At 44.6% G+C, this 18,115-nt stretch overlaps 1 protein-coding gene across 3 annotated transcripts in view; it reads right to left on the reverse strand.

The window, feature by feature from the left end:
- IRF2 (interferon regulatory factor 2) overlaps positions 1–18,115 on the reverse strand; it is an 84,851-nt gene that overhangs the window by 17,776 nt on the left and 48,960 nt on the right. For all 3 annotated transcript variants that reach the window (XM_019921410.3, XM_019921411.3, XM_019921412.3), the window contains 4 exons: positions 14,956–15,055; positions 13,549–13,725; positions 13,184–13,230; positions 4,358–4,475 (listed from right to left, as the gene is read on the reverse strand). In XM_019921410.3, the coding sequence (XP_019776969.1) occupies positions 4,358–4,475; positions 13,184–13,230; positions 13,549–13,725; positions 14,956–15,055 (442 nt within the window). The remainder of the gene's footprint in view (positions 1–4,357; positions 4,476–13,183; positions 13,231–13,548; positions 13,726–14,955; positions 15,056–18,115) is intronic.

The following is an 18,115-nucleotide window of genomic DNA, read 5'->3' on the forward strand; positions in this document are numbered from 1 at the left end:
GATTTGAGGAATAGGACGGGGGAAGACAGGATTCGATAGTTAATTATAAATAAGGTGGAGGTGTCAAGGCAGAAAAATATATACAGCCTCGTAAAAAGTCGGCAGCTTTCTCGGGTAAATAAAAGCCCCTTAAAGGTTGAAAAAACCTCCATGTCCACTGCCCAGGGTTGCCGGTGCATGTGGTGACCGAGGGCACATCCCATGCAGCCTCACCTCTGTGACCCTGGCTTCTCCAAGGTCCAGTCCCCCTAAGAAAAACAAGATGTATTATCGGTTGTGTCTGGGTTTACTGTGAGATCTGGGTTCACACCTCACATGGACTCTCCTATTGCTAAGAGTTTTCTAGGGGTCCTGAGAAAACTGGATGCCTTGTCGCTGGACCCCGCTCCTGAGGGATGAACCAGCATGGAAAGCCTTCACTCGCGCCTTCTCAAGAGGGGTGCCTTCCATCTAAACAACCACCCCAAATCTACTTTTTATCTTGTAGATGGAATTTTTCATATCTTAAGCACCAGAGAAAATGGCAAAAAACAAAAGCAAACAAACAAAACAGGGAACAAAGGATCTGGAAAAGTTGAAGACAGTTCTACAGCCTGGCATCACCTTTGGCCACCCTCAAGTCACTATGAATCCTGGTACCAGAGGCTGCCAGGCTTGAGTTATGACCGTGAGGCCCTGGGGGTGCCCTAAGTTTGGTCTCTTAGTTGTCAATCTGTTTTGCTCCTTTTTTTTTTTTTTTTAACTTTTTTGTTGTTGTTCTGCTCCTGTCGATATTCAAGTTTCTAAGCTTGGCTGAAAAACAGCTACTCAAGGTTTACTTTAGATAAAGTTGGTCAAATTTGGAAGTAACTACCAGAAAAAGGTACATCCTAGAAGGTGCATTTTGGGCCACCAAAATCGACAGAATTCAAATTACATTATTTCCTAATTGTCTATGTCTAGTCCCCTAAGGCCAGCTTGATTTACTTCAGGGTCATGAATAGCCTCCCTCATTTCACAGCAATCTTTGCTTTCTTGAAGGGTGGGGTTACCTTTTATCAAGAAACACAATGGGGTTATGAAGCCCCGCCTAGGCCAGGGAGAAAGAATGTCCGCACCTGCTAACTTCTCACACTGGCCTGGAGGTGATTTCAATACTGCTCAGCAGAGGCCCTGCTGACCTGGGCAAGAGGCCAGCAGGGTATTATCAGAACAATCCAACATGTTGCTGGCTTCTTCCGCTTCCTAAAAACAGAAGTTGCCGCACACACAAAATAATTCAATGTGAAAGAAAAGTAAAAATAAAAATGAGTCTTTTTCTCCCTCCCCTTAAAGGGATAGCAGGGAAGATCTTTGGAAGTGCTGACCTGTGCATTTAAACAGGAGGGAGAGATGAAACGTGAAAAGACCTGGTTTAAGCAGTGAGATGCTGCCCTCCTGCTTGGGGCGCACAGCCTGCTAAATCTGGACGTACATTCAGCTGTTCTGGACAAGAAGGCAAGACCAGGACACTGCCCATTGACAATGGGCGTGTGCACACTCGTGCGTGCGTGCATGTGTGTGTGTGTGTGTGTGTGTGTGTGTTTTCCTGCCGTGATTTGCCGCAGAAATAAAAGTAAAACACAGCAGCAATCCAGCAGGAGTTCATCTGTCAGGGTAACAGGACATTTCGTGCTTTACACCCTTACTGGATTCACTTACCAAACAGCACCCCTCCTCCAGAATAAAAGTGTACTGGGTGGCTGGCCTCCAAGGGATTAAGATATTGATTTTCAATCTATTTCCCAGTGACAGAGCCTACTGACAACGAGAAAAATGCTCTCATAGTAAGGACTCGTTTCAGCTCCCATTTTTAATCTTATAAACATGGGCTTATAAGAGTAGAATGAAAACATCCTGAGGTTTTCATCTTGGTGCCTGGATACAAAACTGGCCGGAACTCTGGGTTTAGAGACAAATGAATGGAAAACAAGAAATGGTTTCGATTTTAAATAAAGCATTTTTTAAAAAGCAAAGAGAGCCCGAAAGAGAATCTCTCAAATGCCACAGTGGCCTTGGAATCAGAACCCCTGTGCTTCTCATCTCGGTCCACACATCGCAGAGGCTGGGATGGCTAATGACTGGTCACTTGGGAGAGTGGAGACAAAGCTCTGCGAAGGGTTTAAAATCCGAGCGAGTGCTTCTGTTAGCAATGATCACAAATGACCCACTCCTTTAAAATACTTGCATGGATCCACTTCATCTATCATTACATACCTTCACAAGGGTCACTGACTAATTAGAAAGAGACATTCAAACTCATTTTACTGCCATCCATTATGATTTTATTGTCAGGAAGAGAATCATTTAATCCAGTAGGTGATTCTCTAACCAAACCTGGCCTTTGTCTTTGCCCCAGGATAATGACTCATTAAATTAGTACCAACACCATGTAGCCCCAATCATACCATAAGGGCAATGAACAATCGACCTGGCAGAGAATTTACCTACTGAAGGCTCAACCAAAATGTTAAAAAAAAAAAAAAAAAAAAAGGTAAAAAGGTAAAGAAAACTGGTCCAATTCTGGCTTTTGTTTGGCATTTTATCTGAGGCTGAGTTCACTCCTCAGTGAAGGGGAGCTCCAAAAGCCAACCAGCTGCCTCGAAATAAGCTGAATCTTAAGAAAGCGTGCCTGGGAGATCGGCAACTATCTTCCTTTTTAAAAAGGGCTCAGTGGGCAGAGGCTTTCTGAGGACAGCCTGCTGAGAAAGGGATGATAAAAGCCCAGGTGCTGGGGAAGCAGCTCTCAGCCGTGGAAAAAAGGGCCCAGGAGGGAGGAGAGCTGGGCTTCCGGTCAGGCAAGTGGCCTCACTCCAGAGGGGAAGTGAGAAAGATACTCTCGGAGCGTCCGCTCGGCTGAAAATGACTGTAGGGCCATCTGTCTCTATGCAAAAGCGCCCCATTCAGACGTGAACCCTGCGAGGAAGTCATGGCCATCCTGACATGAGATACAGCACGTGCTGAGTCTCAACCCAGGCTTCATTCTTTCTTCACGCTGCTGGAGACCTCAACGTGCAAGGGAGACCCTGCACATGTGATTCTACTTCCAAACTCCAAAGCCCAGGGGAAGGAGAGGAGGCTGCGGCCTCCTGTCCCTACTCAGCTGAGAACCCACAAATGAAGGTCCTCGGATATGAGGCCTGCTCTTGGAACAGGATTTTTCCTGTTCTTACCAGCATCAGAAGCCCTAATTGTTTACAAAATGGAACAAAAGGTAATGAACCAAAAGGTATTGAGGGCAAAGAAACCGAGGTTCTGGATTCCAGGGCTGGGGTCAGAATACAAGGTCAAGCCTGGGCCTCTTCCACGCTTGCAAAGAGTCCCTACCCTCCGTGCTTGGCAGCATCCCAGCGGGACTTTATTGAGATATAATTCACACTTGTCACCCACCTGCCTAAAAGCCTCCAGGGGTGGTGTTTCCATGGTGTGTGTATGGAAAACATTTGGGCACTTTACTATCTGCTATACTTCAATTTTTTAAAACTTAAAAAAAAAAAAAGAAAACAAAAAAACCCACACCCTCCAGCAGTCTGGGGATAAAACCCAACCTCCTTCCCAGGATCTTCGAAGGTCCCCATAAGCCCGCCCCGCCTCCCTTCTGAGGGACCTCACACGCCCTCCCCACGAGCACCGGCCTTCCCTCTAGTCCCTTAAGCGTGTTCCTGCATCGGGACCCACACTGCAGGTCCTCAGCCACTGGTGTCATCTCATCTCTCCACTCTTCTCCTCTGGCACATTTATCACACACGGTAACGCTGTTGTTACGTGCAGTTTTTATTTGTTTATTATGTGTCTTCTTCCATGAAACTAGGGATTGGGCCCGCCTTGCTCCCCAACCTGTTTCTGGCTCACAGCGCTACGTCTGGTATACAGAAGGCACTCAACACTCTGTGGGATCACAGGGTGCCCTCTGGCCACGTGCCTCTGTTTCCCCATCTGTGAGATGAGCACCACCTCTGTGGCAGGCCCGTCTTGGAGCAGATGCTGAGAGGACCCATAGGGACAGTCTCCCCCCTCCTTGTTCCCAAGTTAAAGAAATAACACTTTTGTCCACGTGACCAATTATTGAAAGACTGAGAACCGCTAATCCTTAGCCGCTGGGGGGAGCATCCCCATCTCATCTGCCTATTTTTTTGAGGCGGATCTGCCTCAGTTCCTTTACCTGATCCTCAAAGGTCTTTATTCTTCAGCCCTGAAATCTGGGGGCCTGAACTTGCATTTTGAGATCGTTCCAAGACCTCCTCCCGCTGACTATGTTATTTCAAATCACGTTTTACAAATTCTCGACCCCAGGGAGCTACTCGTGCGTATAAAAAAATGAGATGTCAAAACAGTTTACCTATGATGTTCACCGTACTATCCACTTCATTTTTTATAGCTGAAGTCAGGGCCGCATACTCAGGAGAAAGATCACTTACTCCATTACTAAGCCCCAAAGATGACTCAACTGGTTCTTGCTAGGAAGAAGAAAAGAAAAAAGAATTGAGAACACTTCCTTTTCCCTCCCTGTGCTTAGCTTAAATTCTACCCTCCGTCCACTTTCTTTAATGCCAAGGTCACGTTCATCTCCCAAACGCATTCCCTACGTGTTTTAAATCAGCCTGGAGCTTAAGAAGCACATTTCTGCGTAGAGTGTCTCGCCAAGGGTTCCCTTTCTTTCCTTTTCCTTGGAGGAGACGGTATCTGTGCACCTGGCTTGCCCTCCTGAAATGCTTATCCCTGCGCAAGGTAGCCCTGGGGTTAAGCGGAGCTGGGTTACTGCCTAGGTAAAGCACCTTGCTGCTGAGATCCCAACTCATCCGTCTCTGAGGGAGGGGGTGCGTGTAAGACTCAGCTCCTGGCTTTCTCTCTAAGGGAGGAATCTTGCCACCTCTTTTATAACTTCGGAGGAAAAGCTCTGCCTCAACTATCAGCCCAAGGACGAAATCCAGAGGACGTGGTGGGTGAATTCTTCTTGGGTAGGGTTTGCTCCGGATTCTGGCCACTTGAGCATCCTGCCCCAGGGTCGGGGGCAGGTGGCCGGTCACACGGGCCAGACTCATAGCCAAAGCCTCCGCCACCCCGTGGAGTCCAGTGAGACAGCCCACACCCATGGCTCCGCAGGCATGCCTTCCGAATGCCCACGCAGCCCAAGAGGCTACACGTTCATATTAATGAAACTAGGAGAGCACACTCCTCTTCCTAAGCTTGGCTCTCAATTCTGCTTTATTCAAGTGCACCAGAGCCCTCCAACCTCTGAACGCGCCAACGGCTCTGGGAGAGCCAGCGCTGGAGTACAGACTGACTTTCAGCGTTTTGATGAGAGAGCTTCTCCTCAAGGGGAGGTTACACTGGCGTCTATGACAGCAACACAATCAGACAAAAAAAGCCACACGCGACAACTCCTGGGGAGACCAAACTGGAGAGGAGGGTGGAGGGGTGGCAAGAATAGAAGACAGGAGCAGAAGATCATGTGAGGTGGATATGACTGTGCTCTGAAAAATTTAGAGTGGATGCTGCAAGGCATGCAGGGTGTTCTTATCAATTTATGTGCTGCTTGGAGCCAATGATGACCCCCCCCAAATCTTAGGGAAGGAGGGGGAAATTACCCCCTCCCTCCCAATCCCACCTGGCAAATTCCCGCCATGATAACCACGGCTTCAAAGACATCACCTCACTGTATAGCTCAGTTCTCAAAAAAATAAACAAACAAAAATCACACATGGCAGGGTTGACCAGATGTACCGAAGGTTGAATCCGGGAAGAACCCAGGACAGCCCCACCGGGCAGAATGTTTATCCCTTTCTCCCGCAGCATCTCTTTGACAAATTCCGAAGAGTTTATCCTTTCTGGGAAGAAACTCCCTTGCCTGTGACTTGAGTCACCACTTTTCTCTTTCTTTAGAGGCAAACTCCTGACTGTGCACCTGCCTTCCCAGCATCACCTCCTCACTGCACCACCATGAAGCCTGCAGTCTGGCTGCCACTCCACTTGCGGAATCAAGCTCCCAGCTCCTGGGGTCGGGGTGGTGAGACAGCCTGGCTTTGGAGTCATATGAGCCTGGGGTCCAAGTCTTCCTCTAGTTATAGAACGTTAGCCTCTTTAGTGATCTCTTAGGATGCTGCGGACAGCTGTAAACTGAGGACAGTAATAGGACCCACGTCATAGGGATAATGGGAAGATTAAATGAGATAAATATGCACCTGGCACCTATTATTAAATAAGCACTCACTATTATCTAAGGTCACCAATAAAACGCTACTATCCCAAATCCAGTGACCTTTGCGCAAGTCTCTTTCCCTCAGCCCCACACTCTGACATCCAACAGGAAGGCCTGTACTCTCCACCCTTGGTAACAGAATCTATCTGTTTCTCCACTTTCTGATGGCATCCTTCTCCCTGGCTTCCTCAATGGCCCCCTTCCCACCCCACCCCCCACCATGCCCCACGTGTCATCTTCTCTCCCTTCCACCTCTTCAATTCCCCAAAAGGAACTAAGAACGTTTTAAGGAATTATGGAAAGAACTGCTCGTTTTCGTGGGTTTCTTTCGTTGCCAAGTTATTATTCACTCATTCTGCTTCTAGGCTTCTTATAAAGGTAATGAGGCAGTCAGACTTGCATATATTTAAAAACCTAAATTATTCTGATTTCTCAGTTGGAGACTTCAAAAGAGTTTCACATGATCTACAGTGTAATTAGTGGCAAGTGATACTTCTATCACACTACACTTGAGAAAACTATGACTCACAGATGAAATTAGTTTTCCAAGACCACACTGCTTTTACTCTGAGGAGATATAGGAACTGAACTCACATCTTTGGTCAGGCAACATGGTCCAATTCCAGTAGCTTCTGTCTTAATAAACCCTTGAATCCTGTACTAATGCCAATGGAGATTGAGACTGAACAATTTTCAACACTGTTCTACTCCCCAGATCCCCACCTTGCCTCTTGCACTCCTGTAACGAAACAGAATACTCTACCAATGGAGACTGAGCTGGACTACTCCGAACATTGTTTTACCTCCTCCCATCCCCACTTCCAAAATAACCTGCCGATCTCCAAGTCTTCAGTGCAAACCTTCTCACTGGTTTTAGAAGGACAATATAGCAGATTGTACAGTGAAATGTAGCCAGCACCTCCCTGAAAGGTCTCCATCCAGGGTGCAGAAAAACAGGGATCTTCACTACACTTAGTTGAAATTTTTGAAATGACTAGAATAGGAAGATCGAAACCTCAACTATGTTTTTGTTTTTTTTTTAAAAAAGCAAGGAACACAAATTAAGAAAATGGGTGAACATTTCTCTACGGAACATGTACAGAGAGATCCTGCAGGTCACGAACGGCCTTTGCCCACAGCGTCTTCTGCTTCTCTGTGATGCCCACTCCTGCCCTGTCCCCCGCCTGGCTGTACCATGACCTGTCCTGGTGAATCCTGAACTAGCCTCCTCTTTCTGTTCCCTTTCTTACTTTAGCTGTAGGCTCTCCTGTAAATCACCTTGCCCCAAAGAAAACCAAAAAACAGATTGTACTTGGGTTCAGACCGCTCCATGATCTATTAACTCTGCCAAATATTTATGCCCAAGAAACTTTCTTCTCATTATAGAATCCAAGGTTTGTTCTACAGTTTAAGGGACTTTAGGCAAAAGCAAACCGGCACAAGAGAGCGTGCAGGGGCAGGGGCAGGGGCAGCCTTCCTTAGACCTCTAAAATAATATTCCTTTGGTTGGTCTCAAAGCCATGCTTGCTGGAGGGGCTTGGGGGTGGGCCGAATAGAGGACAACCAAGGCCACTCATTCTGTTGCCACAGCCCTTGTCTACATGTCCCCTCCTTTGAGGCCAAATATAATGGCTGTAAGACCATTTCCCATCCCCAACCTCCAGAAAGGCCCTAATTCATCTGTGCAAAGCCAGTCTCCTGAAAGCCAAATTTAAGGGCATCTCTAGGTCTCTCTACCAACAAAATCTCAGGCTGACAGCTGGGCTTCATGAAAGTCAAAGTTGGCCCGGGGAACTGCACACTCTATACCTCGGAGGCCCCGAGGCCACTAAGAACAGGAGTGCAGCTGAAACAGGCTGCGGCCTCCTGCCCAGCCCTAGGACACCTTCCTCCCGTGGAACTAGGCCGTCTTCATTCTCTTCCTCGCTGCTCCCACTGCAACTTCCCCTTAGACTTCTTTCTTTGGCTGGCTTTTCTCCTCGTCTTCTCCTTGGGTCTCCGTGTTCATTTCATGTAGCTTCCCTCTTGGGGAAGGCATCCGTTCCCACGGCCTCCAACATCGTTCTTGGGCAAATGACCACACACCTGGCGTCCAACACTCACCCGAGCTCGGTGCCTGTCAGATCCAACTGTCCACCTGGTGTCTGCTTTGGAGGGTCCTCTGCCCTTTCTAGCCCACCACGTCCACAGTTAAACTCACCCTCTTCTCCACAAAACATGCTCCGCTCCCAACATCCCCTCCAGGAAGCTTGAGAAGTCAGGGCCACCTCTTAGATCCACACCTGGCTTCCTCCTCCCACCTCTTCTTCCACGGAAATGTCTCCTCTCCATTCCAACTGCCACCATCTTCACCTAAACTCTCTACTGCAGTCTCGGCCCCCATCTGCTGCTTCCCATCACGGTAAGAAAAACCTCCCTTAAATATCAGCCCCTCTGTGCTCCAGAGGCTTCCCAAGGAGTTCAGCTGTGCCTTGTCTCACAAAAGCATCCACGGAGGTTACTCTGCCAACCAGTTTGCAGACTGCGCTCTGAGCAGTCCTCCCAAGAGCTACCAGGAGGAAAGCGAGGCACCAGAGCAGGCAGGGCAGGCCCCCCACCTGCTCCCTCCAGGGCAGCTCTGATTTCATCTCTTGAAAGTTCAGGTGGGTTGCCGGCGTGAGGCTTAAAAAGTGAAGACCCCCTGCAACCCATGGAAAGATCACTCCAGTATCAGCCCTGACAGGTGGTCGGTCATTCAGCCTGTCTTTGGACAGTGACAGGGAGCATATTGTTGCATACTCCAGCTCAAGTCACTGTGGGCGGTGAGAGCTCTATTAGAAAGTTCTGCTCAGCCAATACCTGCTTTTCTGTAACCTCCACCCAGAGGCCTGCACTCAGAACTAATACAGATCAGTCCTAGTCTTTACCAAGTGACATTAGAGACAGTCCCTGATCATGTTTTCCATCATCACACCGATGTTTTAATCTGGAAGCACTTCACAGCTTCGAAGCACGCATATGTCCTCTGCAAACAATCCTCTGAGGCAGGAAGTATTAATTCCGAATCCTCCCTACCTACATGCCTCTGTTTCCCCTTGTACCCTCACTCAGGCTCTGGCTCTAATGAAGCCGGTGTCCTGACTCATCCAGCGAAGACCAAACAGCAGCTCTGATCTCCAGGGCTTCACGTATGATCTGGTGCTGGGGAATGTCCACCAATATACTGGAGAGTCCCCCGAGGCCTGGATCAGAGCCCACAGCTTCCTAGAGGCTGAGAGGCACTGAGGGCAGTGAAAGAGCACAGGTTCTGAGGTTGGACTAACCCAGAATCAAATCCCAATTCCATAAAGTGGAGCAACTCTGGGAAAATTACTCAACATCTTTGTGCCTCCATTCCCATGTATGCGAAAGAGAGAAACCCTGCCCATCACAGGAAGAACTAAATGAGATAATAATCAGAGCTGAGAACTGGGTAGGGGCTCCAAAACGTCAGCTACCACCTCGCTGCTTTATCCACCTCTGTCCTTACTGATCTTGGCCTTGTGACATTTTCTGAAACACCAATATGCTCTGATGATGTCCCATCTCATACAGCTCACTACTGTGTTTCTTACTCTTATTTCCTTAGACAGCCAGTTACCTCCACGCAGGCAGGGCTTAGTTCAACTAAAAGATGGCTCACTGAGTGCACAGCATATACTCCAAAGAGAACATCAGGGGATATAGGGGCAGCATTTCTGCACATATTACATGGTCAAGGAGCCTTGGGTCTCCCAGTTTCAGGGAAGCTATTTAGGGAGGAGACAAAGAGCACGGAGATAAATTGCCTGAATAGCCCAAGAAACATTCTGACAGTGGGCCTGCGTGCTCTAAACGTCCTTTGCTAGTTAAAACTTCAACTTGATCAACTCTACTCCAATAAAAAAAATTAATTAAAAAAAGATTAGGATTTCTTCAGGTATCTTAAAAAAATTCAACTTGAATTAAAGGAAGATTGGGAAGAGCTTGTTTTAATAGCAAATTTTCATACCTAGTTACTACATACAAGACAAATTTTCTCTGCGGAAGAAACCAACCTAGTCTATCCAGTTGCACATATATATATATATATATATATGCACAGAACAGAAAACTCAGAGCTTAGGTGTTTGACAAACAATAAAAAGTAATGTATTAATAGCTCAGTAAGGATAAGGTCCTTTATATATATAATTCCAGACAACCTAGAGAATTAACTTTGAACCACTCTACAGAAACATTAATACTATGCAGTCATGAACCACAGAACCTGGGGAGCCCGCTCGCCTTATCCACGTTCTGAGGCTTCATCATAGGACAGATGCGAGTAGATTTAAATTCAAAAGTTTTCCGATGAAAATCACCTGTCTTCTGCTGAAGGAACAATGTCTCTATGAGGGCCATGTTTCGGACACTGACCATGTCTACATCACAGGAGGATTTCTCACTGTACTCTCTGCTGGGCCCCACATGGCTGCACCTAAGAGGAATACTCTCACTTGCTTCCCTGGGTCAGTGCGGTGTCTGGCCATGTGGAAAACACTGCCATCGGTGATGTGACTGCAGATGTCCTTTACTTACAAGAACACCATGTGTCATCAATTCTAAGGTGCACATTCCTCACATTTCCACACCCCTGAAATGGGACGTGCCTTCTAATCAATTCTGTGTCATGATTTCACTGCAAGCAGTTTTTTCTTGCTTACAGATACATAAAATAATGGTGCATCTTCCAATCGATGGCATCTGATGTCCAGTGAAGTCTGGTGGTTATGTTTGAGCAAGGCTGGTTGAAAAGTGAACATCTGTTACTCCATTTTCATTTCTCCATTAACTGAGATTGCAAAATTAAATCTGCATTCTAAACCCCCCACTCCCTCCTCCCCATATATTACATTTATTTATGCATCTATTTAGTCAACAAATATTCATCTATTCAGTGATCATATATGTATTAATTATCTGTTCTGTACCAGGCACTGAGCTAGATGCTGTGAAACTAGTAGCAAATATGATATAGTTGTACTTAAGATTATAGCAGATTCTTCAAAATCACATATTTGTGGAAGTTACACTTTTCTGACTAAACAACAATAATCAGAATGTAGGCCCTAAAAAGATCCCAACTGTGGGGAACTTGATACAACAAATAACAGGGTTTTTTCATTCCAAGAAAAAATAAATTTTTTAAAGTAATCTAGGGGAAACCTATAGGTTAAAAAAACTTAAGAGACATATCCAAAAATCACAACATGTGGACCTCATACGGATCTTGATTCAAGTAAACAGACTGTATCAAAATTATGACACTTATGAGACAAATTGGAAATTTGAACACTGACTGGATATTTGATGTTTTTGAGGAACTACTGTTAATTTTTTCGGATGCAATAATGATACTGTATTATTTTTAAAGAGTGTCTATCTTTTAAAGATATATACTGACGTAGTCATGAAAGAAATAAGATGTTTGGAATCTGCTTTAAAATATTGGGCTGAACCATATGAAATTGTTTTTGTAAGTCAAAAATGGTTGAACATCTGCAGTTTCATATTGGATGTATGGAAGTGGAGGGAGGTACTAATGAGACAAAATGGCCACGAGCTGATTAATGCTGAAATCGGGGTGACGGTCTATGAAGTACGTTTGACTCACTTGCCTCCTTCCTGTGTATAAAGTTTTTCCATAATAAAAACTTATAATAAAATGAGGCCTATACTATGCTATATTTAAAATAAGTCACCAACTAAAAATACTGGAAGTGGAAACTGGAGGTCTTACTGCTAAAACACTCTAGCTAAAAAATTGATTTTCCGTTGCAGGAGTAAATGTGTCTGAAACTTTAACAATTTACCTAAGTTTTCCCTCTACCTTCACAATTCAAACTGAAGTACATTTTTGGGGTATTTTTTTCCGATTATTTTGACTAAGTGGCTTGCTTTTAAACATTGTGCCATCTGGGCAATTTGGTTTTTCCTTCAAGAGTTATTCTAGAGTAGAAACCGGAATGCTTGGCATCTCTTTTAAGTTCAGTTCTAAATAACCGTGCGAACTTGGCCACATGTTCCACTGCCCTTGGGTCCTTGTCACTCAACTCTCTCGAGCCTCTGTTTCTTCATCTGCAAACAGGGCACGGTGAAACAATCTTCTCTCTGATGGTCTATGAGTCTGGACTGCAGTGTCTGCTCTTTGCTTAGCAACTTGAGCTCACCCTCGATTTTGCATGGGATATTTGGCAGTTCTCTGGCTATCTGACAAGGGCCACCTAATCTACACACAAAGACCCTCACACTGCAGTGGATTTCAGACTACACAGCCCACTGAAAAGCTCACACACACAAACGCATCCCTACGGAAAACTTTTGGAAGTTATGAAAGCTGGTTCTATAGTGGTGCAGGAAGAAAACTATTGAGATCCACACGAACAGAGGGCTTTAACAGACCTCTGTGTCCCCAAACTAATGGCTTGTCATGGAATATATGCATACATACATACACACATTCATACATACATACTGGGTTGGCCAACACAATACATATATATAAATATAGGTAATACATTCTAATGTAAGTATATACTATTTAATATACTTTTAAAAATATTTAATGGCCTGAAAATCTACTTAATATCATCAGATAGTAGCTGGTGGCTGGAGCTTAGCTGGAACTAAGTGACATGCTGGCAACAGTTGCAGGGACCAGATGGAGGCTTGAGACTGTCAGGCTCAGCCTGGATTTGTGAGTTCATTCATAAATTGCTCAGGGAAGTTGGATGAAGCAGGGGATGTGTGTACTTGAGTCTACAAGTGGGTACATGCCAAAGAGGAGACGTGTAAAGCACATGAAACGCAACAGCAAAAGAAGCAAGATTAAATACTTCACAGAGATCACATCACTTATTTTTATGAGACAGAATATGAATCATTAGTATGATCACAGCTCTGGCCTCCTCTCTGAACAAAGATTACCTTGATGTGCTTCACTCTGTCTTCTTTTTCTGTCTTTGGTTTCTTTCCTGTGGCAACAAAAATAGTTCTGGATTAATTCATGAAGAACAGAGAGGCATTTTCCCTAAGTTAAATTCTTTCTGAAACTCTCAATGAACTTATTGCTTTAATCTGTACATGGCCAAGATCCCAAATGCTTCTTTGACTGCTTCTGGGGGGCCCTGAGAGTCATTTTCCCCAGCCAGGTAAGAGCAGAATTATCATCCACAACGGGAACGAGGGTTGTATCCTTGCTGTGACTACAGATGTGGAAATAAAGAAATCACAAAGGCACTATAAGATATATCAAGCCATCATTGTTTCAGTCACTAAATATCGTTATCTACCTTTCTTAGAAGGTCGTTCAGATAAAGGCAACATTCGGTAGACTCGGAAGGCGTTGTTTCCTTTCTTTATGCTTTTATCTTTGACTTCTTCAATGTCAGGCAGAGAGTTCATGGCACATCGAAAATTCGCCTTCCATGTTTTTGGATCAGGTTTATCTACTCCTGGTTGATGCTTTCCTAACAAAATAGTTGAAAGAATCAAGGTTAAGAAAAAGAGGGGAAAAATTATTTCTAGAGTAAAAATGTCTGGAGACAGGATTGCTGGCAGGTAGTACAGAGAACCCTTTTAATTCTAGGCCACACCTACAGTGAGCAAACCTCCTGGTTTATTTGGGGCTGAGCAGGTTCTTGGGATGCAGGAATTTTTGTTTTAAAACCCGAAGGTTCCAGGCAAACTGGGACAAACTGGTCACCCTGGCTCTACGAAATAGCTTGAGAGAAAATTATAATGGTAGAAGAACGGAGAATCAGGGTAAGGAAAAGACAAAGCTAGGAGGCCAGTAGACCGACAAGCACAGGCAACTGGAAGGTCTCTTTTTCATCTGACTCTCAAACATTAAGTAAAAGTCCGTTCCTGCAAATAGCTGGCTAGTTAAATTTTGTTATAAATAAATATAATCTTGACTACCTTTGGGGGAGATAAATTTGACCCAAGTTTATACGACGCAAAACAAATAAGTTCTGTATTCCCCTGGTACACACCTGGGGAACTTCATCAGAAAACCACATTTACAGGAAATTTAAGGACTAAGTTTTCTATGGAATGGGTTGAGCATCACTGCTTTTTTTAAAAAATAAATTTATTTATTTGTTTGTTTGTTTGTTTGTGGCTGTGTTGGGTCTTTGTTGCTGCACATAGGCTTTCTCTAGTTGCAGCGAGCGGGGGCTACTCTTCGTTGTGGTGCGCAGGCTTCTCATTGCGCTGTCTTCTCTTGTTGCGGAGCACGGGCTCTAGGCGTGCGGGCCTCAGTAGTTGTGGCGCACGGGCTTAGCTGCTCCGCGGCATCTGGGATCTTCCCAGACCAGGGCTCAAACCCGTGTCCCCTGCATTAGCAGGCGGAATCTTAACCACTGCGCCACCAGGGAAGCCCGAGTATCACTTCTGAGTGATGCAGGCTGTACCCCACGTGTCCTAGATGTGCCTGGGAACAAGTCCCAGGTTTATCAGAGCTATTTTCATGAAGTCATAAACCAGGAGATTTTATATATGTAGTAAAAATAAACGATAGCTAACAGTCTACAGTATAACTGAAATTTGCCAAGAGAGTAGAACTTAAACATTGTCACCAAAAAACAATGTACACTTTAAATATTTTGCAATTTAATTTGTCACTTATACCTAAAGGCATGAAAACAACCACAAAAAAGCAACAGCGCCGGGCTCTATAAACAATGCGGGGTTAATACCTGTATGGATGGCCCAGTTTCTAAAGAGCGGTGCATCTTTTTCCACATCCCACCCGTGTCTAGCTGCATGCATCCAGGGGATCTGAAAAATCTTCTTTTCCTGAAAAAAAAAATCAATAAGCACTGCAGCCCTGGGTTTCAGGCCACCATTGCAGAGGATTATAGCTAGTTCCAGCTCGTAAGATTCCCTGCTAAGTATCACTGGGTGTGCTGAGTATCTACTGTAAACCAAACCCACTTCCCCACTGGGCCCCAAACCTTGAGAGTCTACCAGGTGAGATTGAGAGGCAAGTGGAGTCTGGTAGGATAAAAATAAATTTCAAGGTCAACGGTGATGATTTGGGAAATGCCAATGCGCCTCCTTTCCTTTATAGGAACACAGGTAACTGGCCATTTACTGAAATTTCTAATGCTTAGTCTTACGATCTACTCCCATCACTTGGTAAAGAGGAACTCCTTCTGCCTTAGGTAAATTAAAAATTAGGCAACTCTCCAAATGAACACTCACTTTGCCGCTAAAGGGAAGTTGGGGGTGTCTGAGGCCATTGTCACAGAGACTAATTATCTCAATCTGCTCACGCAGCCAACAGAAATAAAAGATTTTGTTCTAATCCCTATGTGTCTACTACCCTGCATGAAATAGCAATAAATACAAACAAAGATGTACCAATTAGACGAAGATGATACTCCTTTTCTGGAGAGAAGTCCCTCGAGTACTGTTCTTCTTATAGCAGACCCTCTCCATCTCTCTTATATCCCAAGAGGTAACTCAAAATTGCTTAAAATCAATCCTGGCAAACATAGGATTAGAAACCAGTGCTTTGGAAACAAAGTCACACTTGTAGTAAAACTACTTATGTGAAACTTGGTTCACTTGGCATGTTCACGTGGTCTCAGTTTTGGTTTTTGCAACACCCTAACGAGCTGCGCGTATGTTATTTTTTCCACTTTACAGTTGAGGAAACTGAGAAACAGAATTAAATTTTCTAGCCAAGGAACTTATAGTAGTAAGTATCTAAATTCAAAACCGAGCTCGTGTAATCCCATATTCAGTCACTTATTCATATCACCCATTGTCTCCCAGGGTTTAGATTTAGAAGATTTCCTGTCCTACAACAGATCTGTTGACTTGGACTCCATGGAGATTAAAACCCAGGAAAACCATATTTTTTTAAGCTCTTAAGGTAGGTCTGATAATTTCTAGGTATGCGGATCTCTGCACAATACACTGGAGCAGGAAGGAAAATGTCAGTAGGGATTTTCCACCACTTTGGTCTCATACAATGCAAGATACAAACGGTCCCCACCGACCCAAAAGGGACTTGGCCCTCCCCACAGAACATATTGCAAAGCCTGAACTAAAAATATGTCAGAACATTTGAGATCTCCCTAGAACTGTTAAAAGGGAAAATTCTATGTATTTAAAACTTGGTCAGTAAAGAACTGAAAGCGAGAGATTTTTCATAAATCCCTCCTTGTTCATGCTGTATCATCCACTGAGAGAGGGCAGGGTTTCAGGTTGGCCAGATTCAAAAGGGCAGTGATCAGAAGAGGGCTGAGTGAAACTTTATTTCTCACTGTAGATGAAAATAAGAGGGCAAAATCACTTAATGCAGTTTCTGACGTTCACACGAAAGGGAAAAACGTGCAAATGAATTTATCTCAGTGAAAGAACTTTTCCTGAGCTACACAACCAGAATCTAAAGGTTTATGCTTAAAGGTACAGATCCTTAAAGAATCCGCTGTTGTACTTTCTTCTAGGACAAAGGAGATCTGGGGTGACACAATCTGAAATCTATCTCCCAAGACACAAAGTTGATTTTATAAGTAGATCTTTTCAAGCATTTGCGTGTCTGCAGGCGCACACACACACACACACACACACACCTCCCGGAACTAGTTTCCCAGAAACCATGCTCAAACCATGAAACCACAAAAGTAATGACTGAACCTAGCAATTATCCACCACGGATCCTCTTTAAATGGGCAAAGGATGTGAAGAGACCTTTTTCCAAAGAAGACAAATAAATGGCCAATGAGCACATGAAAAGGTGCTCAACGTCACTAATCATCAGGCAGATGCAGGTCAAAACAGCACTAAGATACCATTTCATATCCTCTAGGCTGGCTAGAATTTTAAAAAAAATAAACAGAAAATAGTAAGTGCTGGTGAGGACGCGGAGAAACTGGAACCCTCACACATCGCTGGTGGGGATGGAAAATGGCGCAGCCATTCTGGAAATCAGCTTGGCTGTTCCTCAAAAAATTAAACACAGGGCTTCCCTGGTGGCGCAGTGGTTGGGAGTCCGCCTGCCGATGCAGGGGACACGGGTTCGTGTCCCGGTCCGGGAAGATCCCACATGCTGCGGAGCGGCTGGGCCCGTGAGCCATGGCCGCTGAGCCTGTGCGTCCGGAGCCTGTGCTCCGCAACAGGAGAGGCCACAGCAGTGAGAGGCCCGCGTAAAAAAAAAAAAAAAAAAAAAAAAAAAAAAAAACAAAACCAAAAAAAACAAAACACAAATTACCACATGATCCAGTAATTTCACTCAAAGAATTACAAACAGCTGTCCATGCAAACATTTATACATGAATGTTCATAGCAGCACTACTCAACAATAGTCAAAAGACTGAAACAACCCACATGTCCACCCACTGATGGAACAGAAAAAGAACGTGTTACACATGCATAAAATGGAATATTATTCAGCCACAAAAAGGAACACAGTAGGATACGTGCTACAACAGGGATGAACCTTTAAAGCACTGTGCTAAGGGAAAGACACCTTCCACCAAAGGCCACATGTTGAAAGAGTCCATTTATATGAAATGTGCAGAAAAGGCAAATCCAAAGAGACAGACAGCAGATCAGTGGTTGCCATGAACCAGGGAAAGGAGAATGGGAAGTGACTACTTCACGGTACAGTGCTTCCCTCTGAGGTGATGAAAAAGTTCTGGTCGTGACGGCTACATAATATTGTGAATGTACTGAATGTCACTGAATTGCACATTTTAAAATGGTAAAATTTTTAAAAAACTACATGTAACTTTTAACTAGTTTTTCAAATTACAAAACTACGTTGAAAGATAAAGATGGCAAAACTCATTTTAAACCTGAAAGAGATTCTGACCAGTAAACATTCTGGTTGTATGGGACAGGGAG

Source organism: Tursiops truncatus, chromosome 21 (genome assembly GCF_011762595.2).
Source record: "Tursiops truncatus isolate mTurTru1 chromosome 21, mTurTru1.mat.Y, whole genome shotgun sequence".
Lineage (NCBI taxonomy): Eukaryota > Metazoa > Chordata > Mammalia > Artiodactyla > Delphinidae > Tursiops > Tursiops truncatus.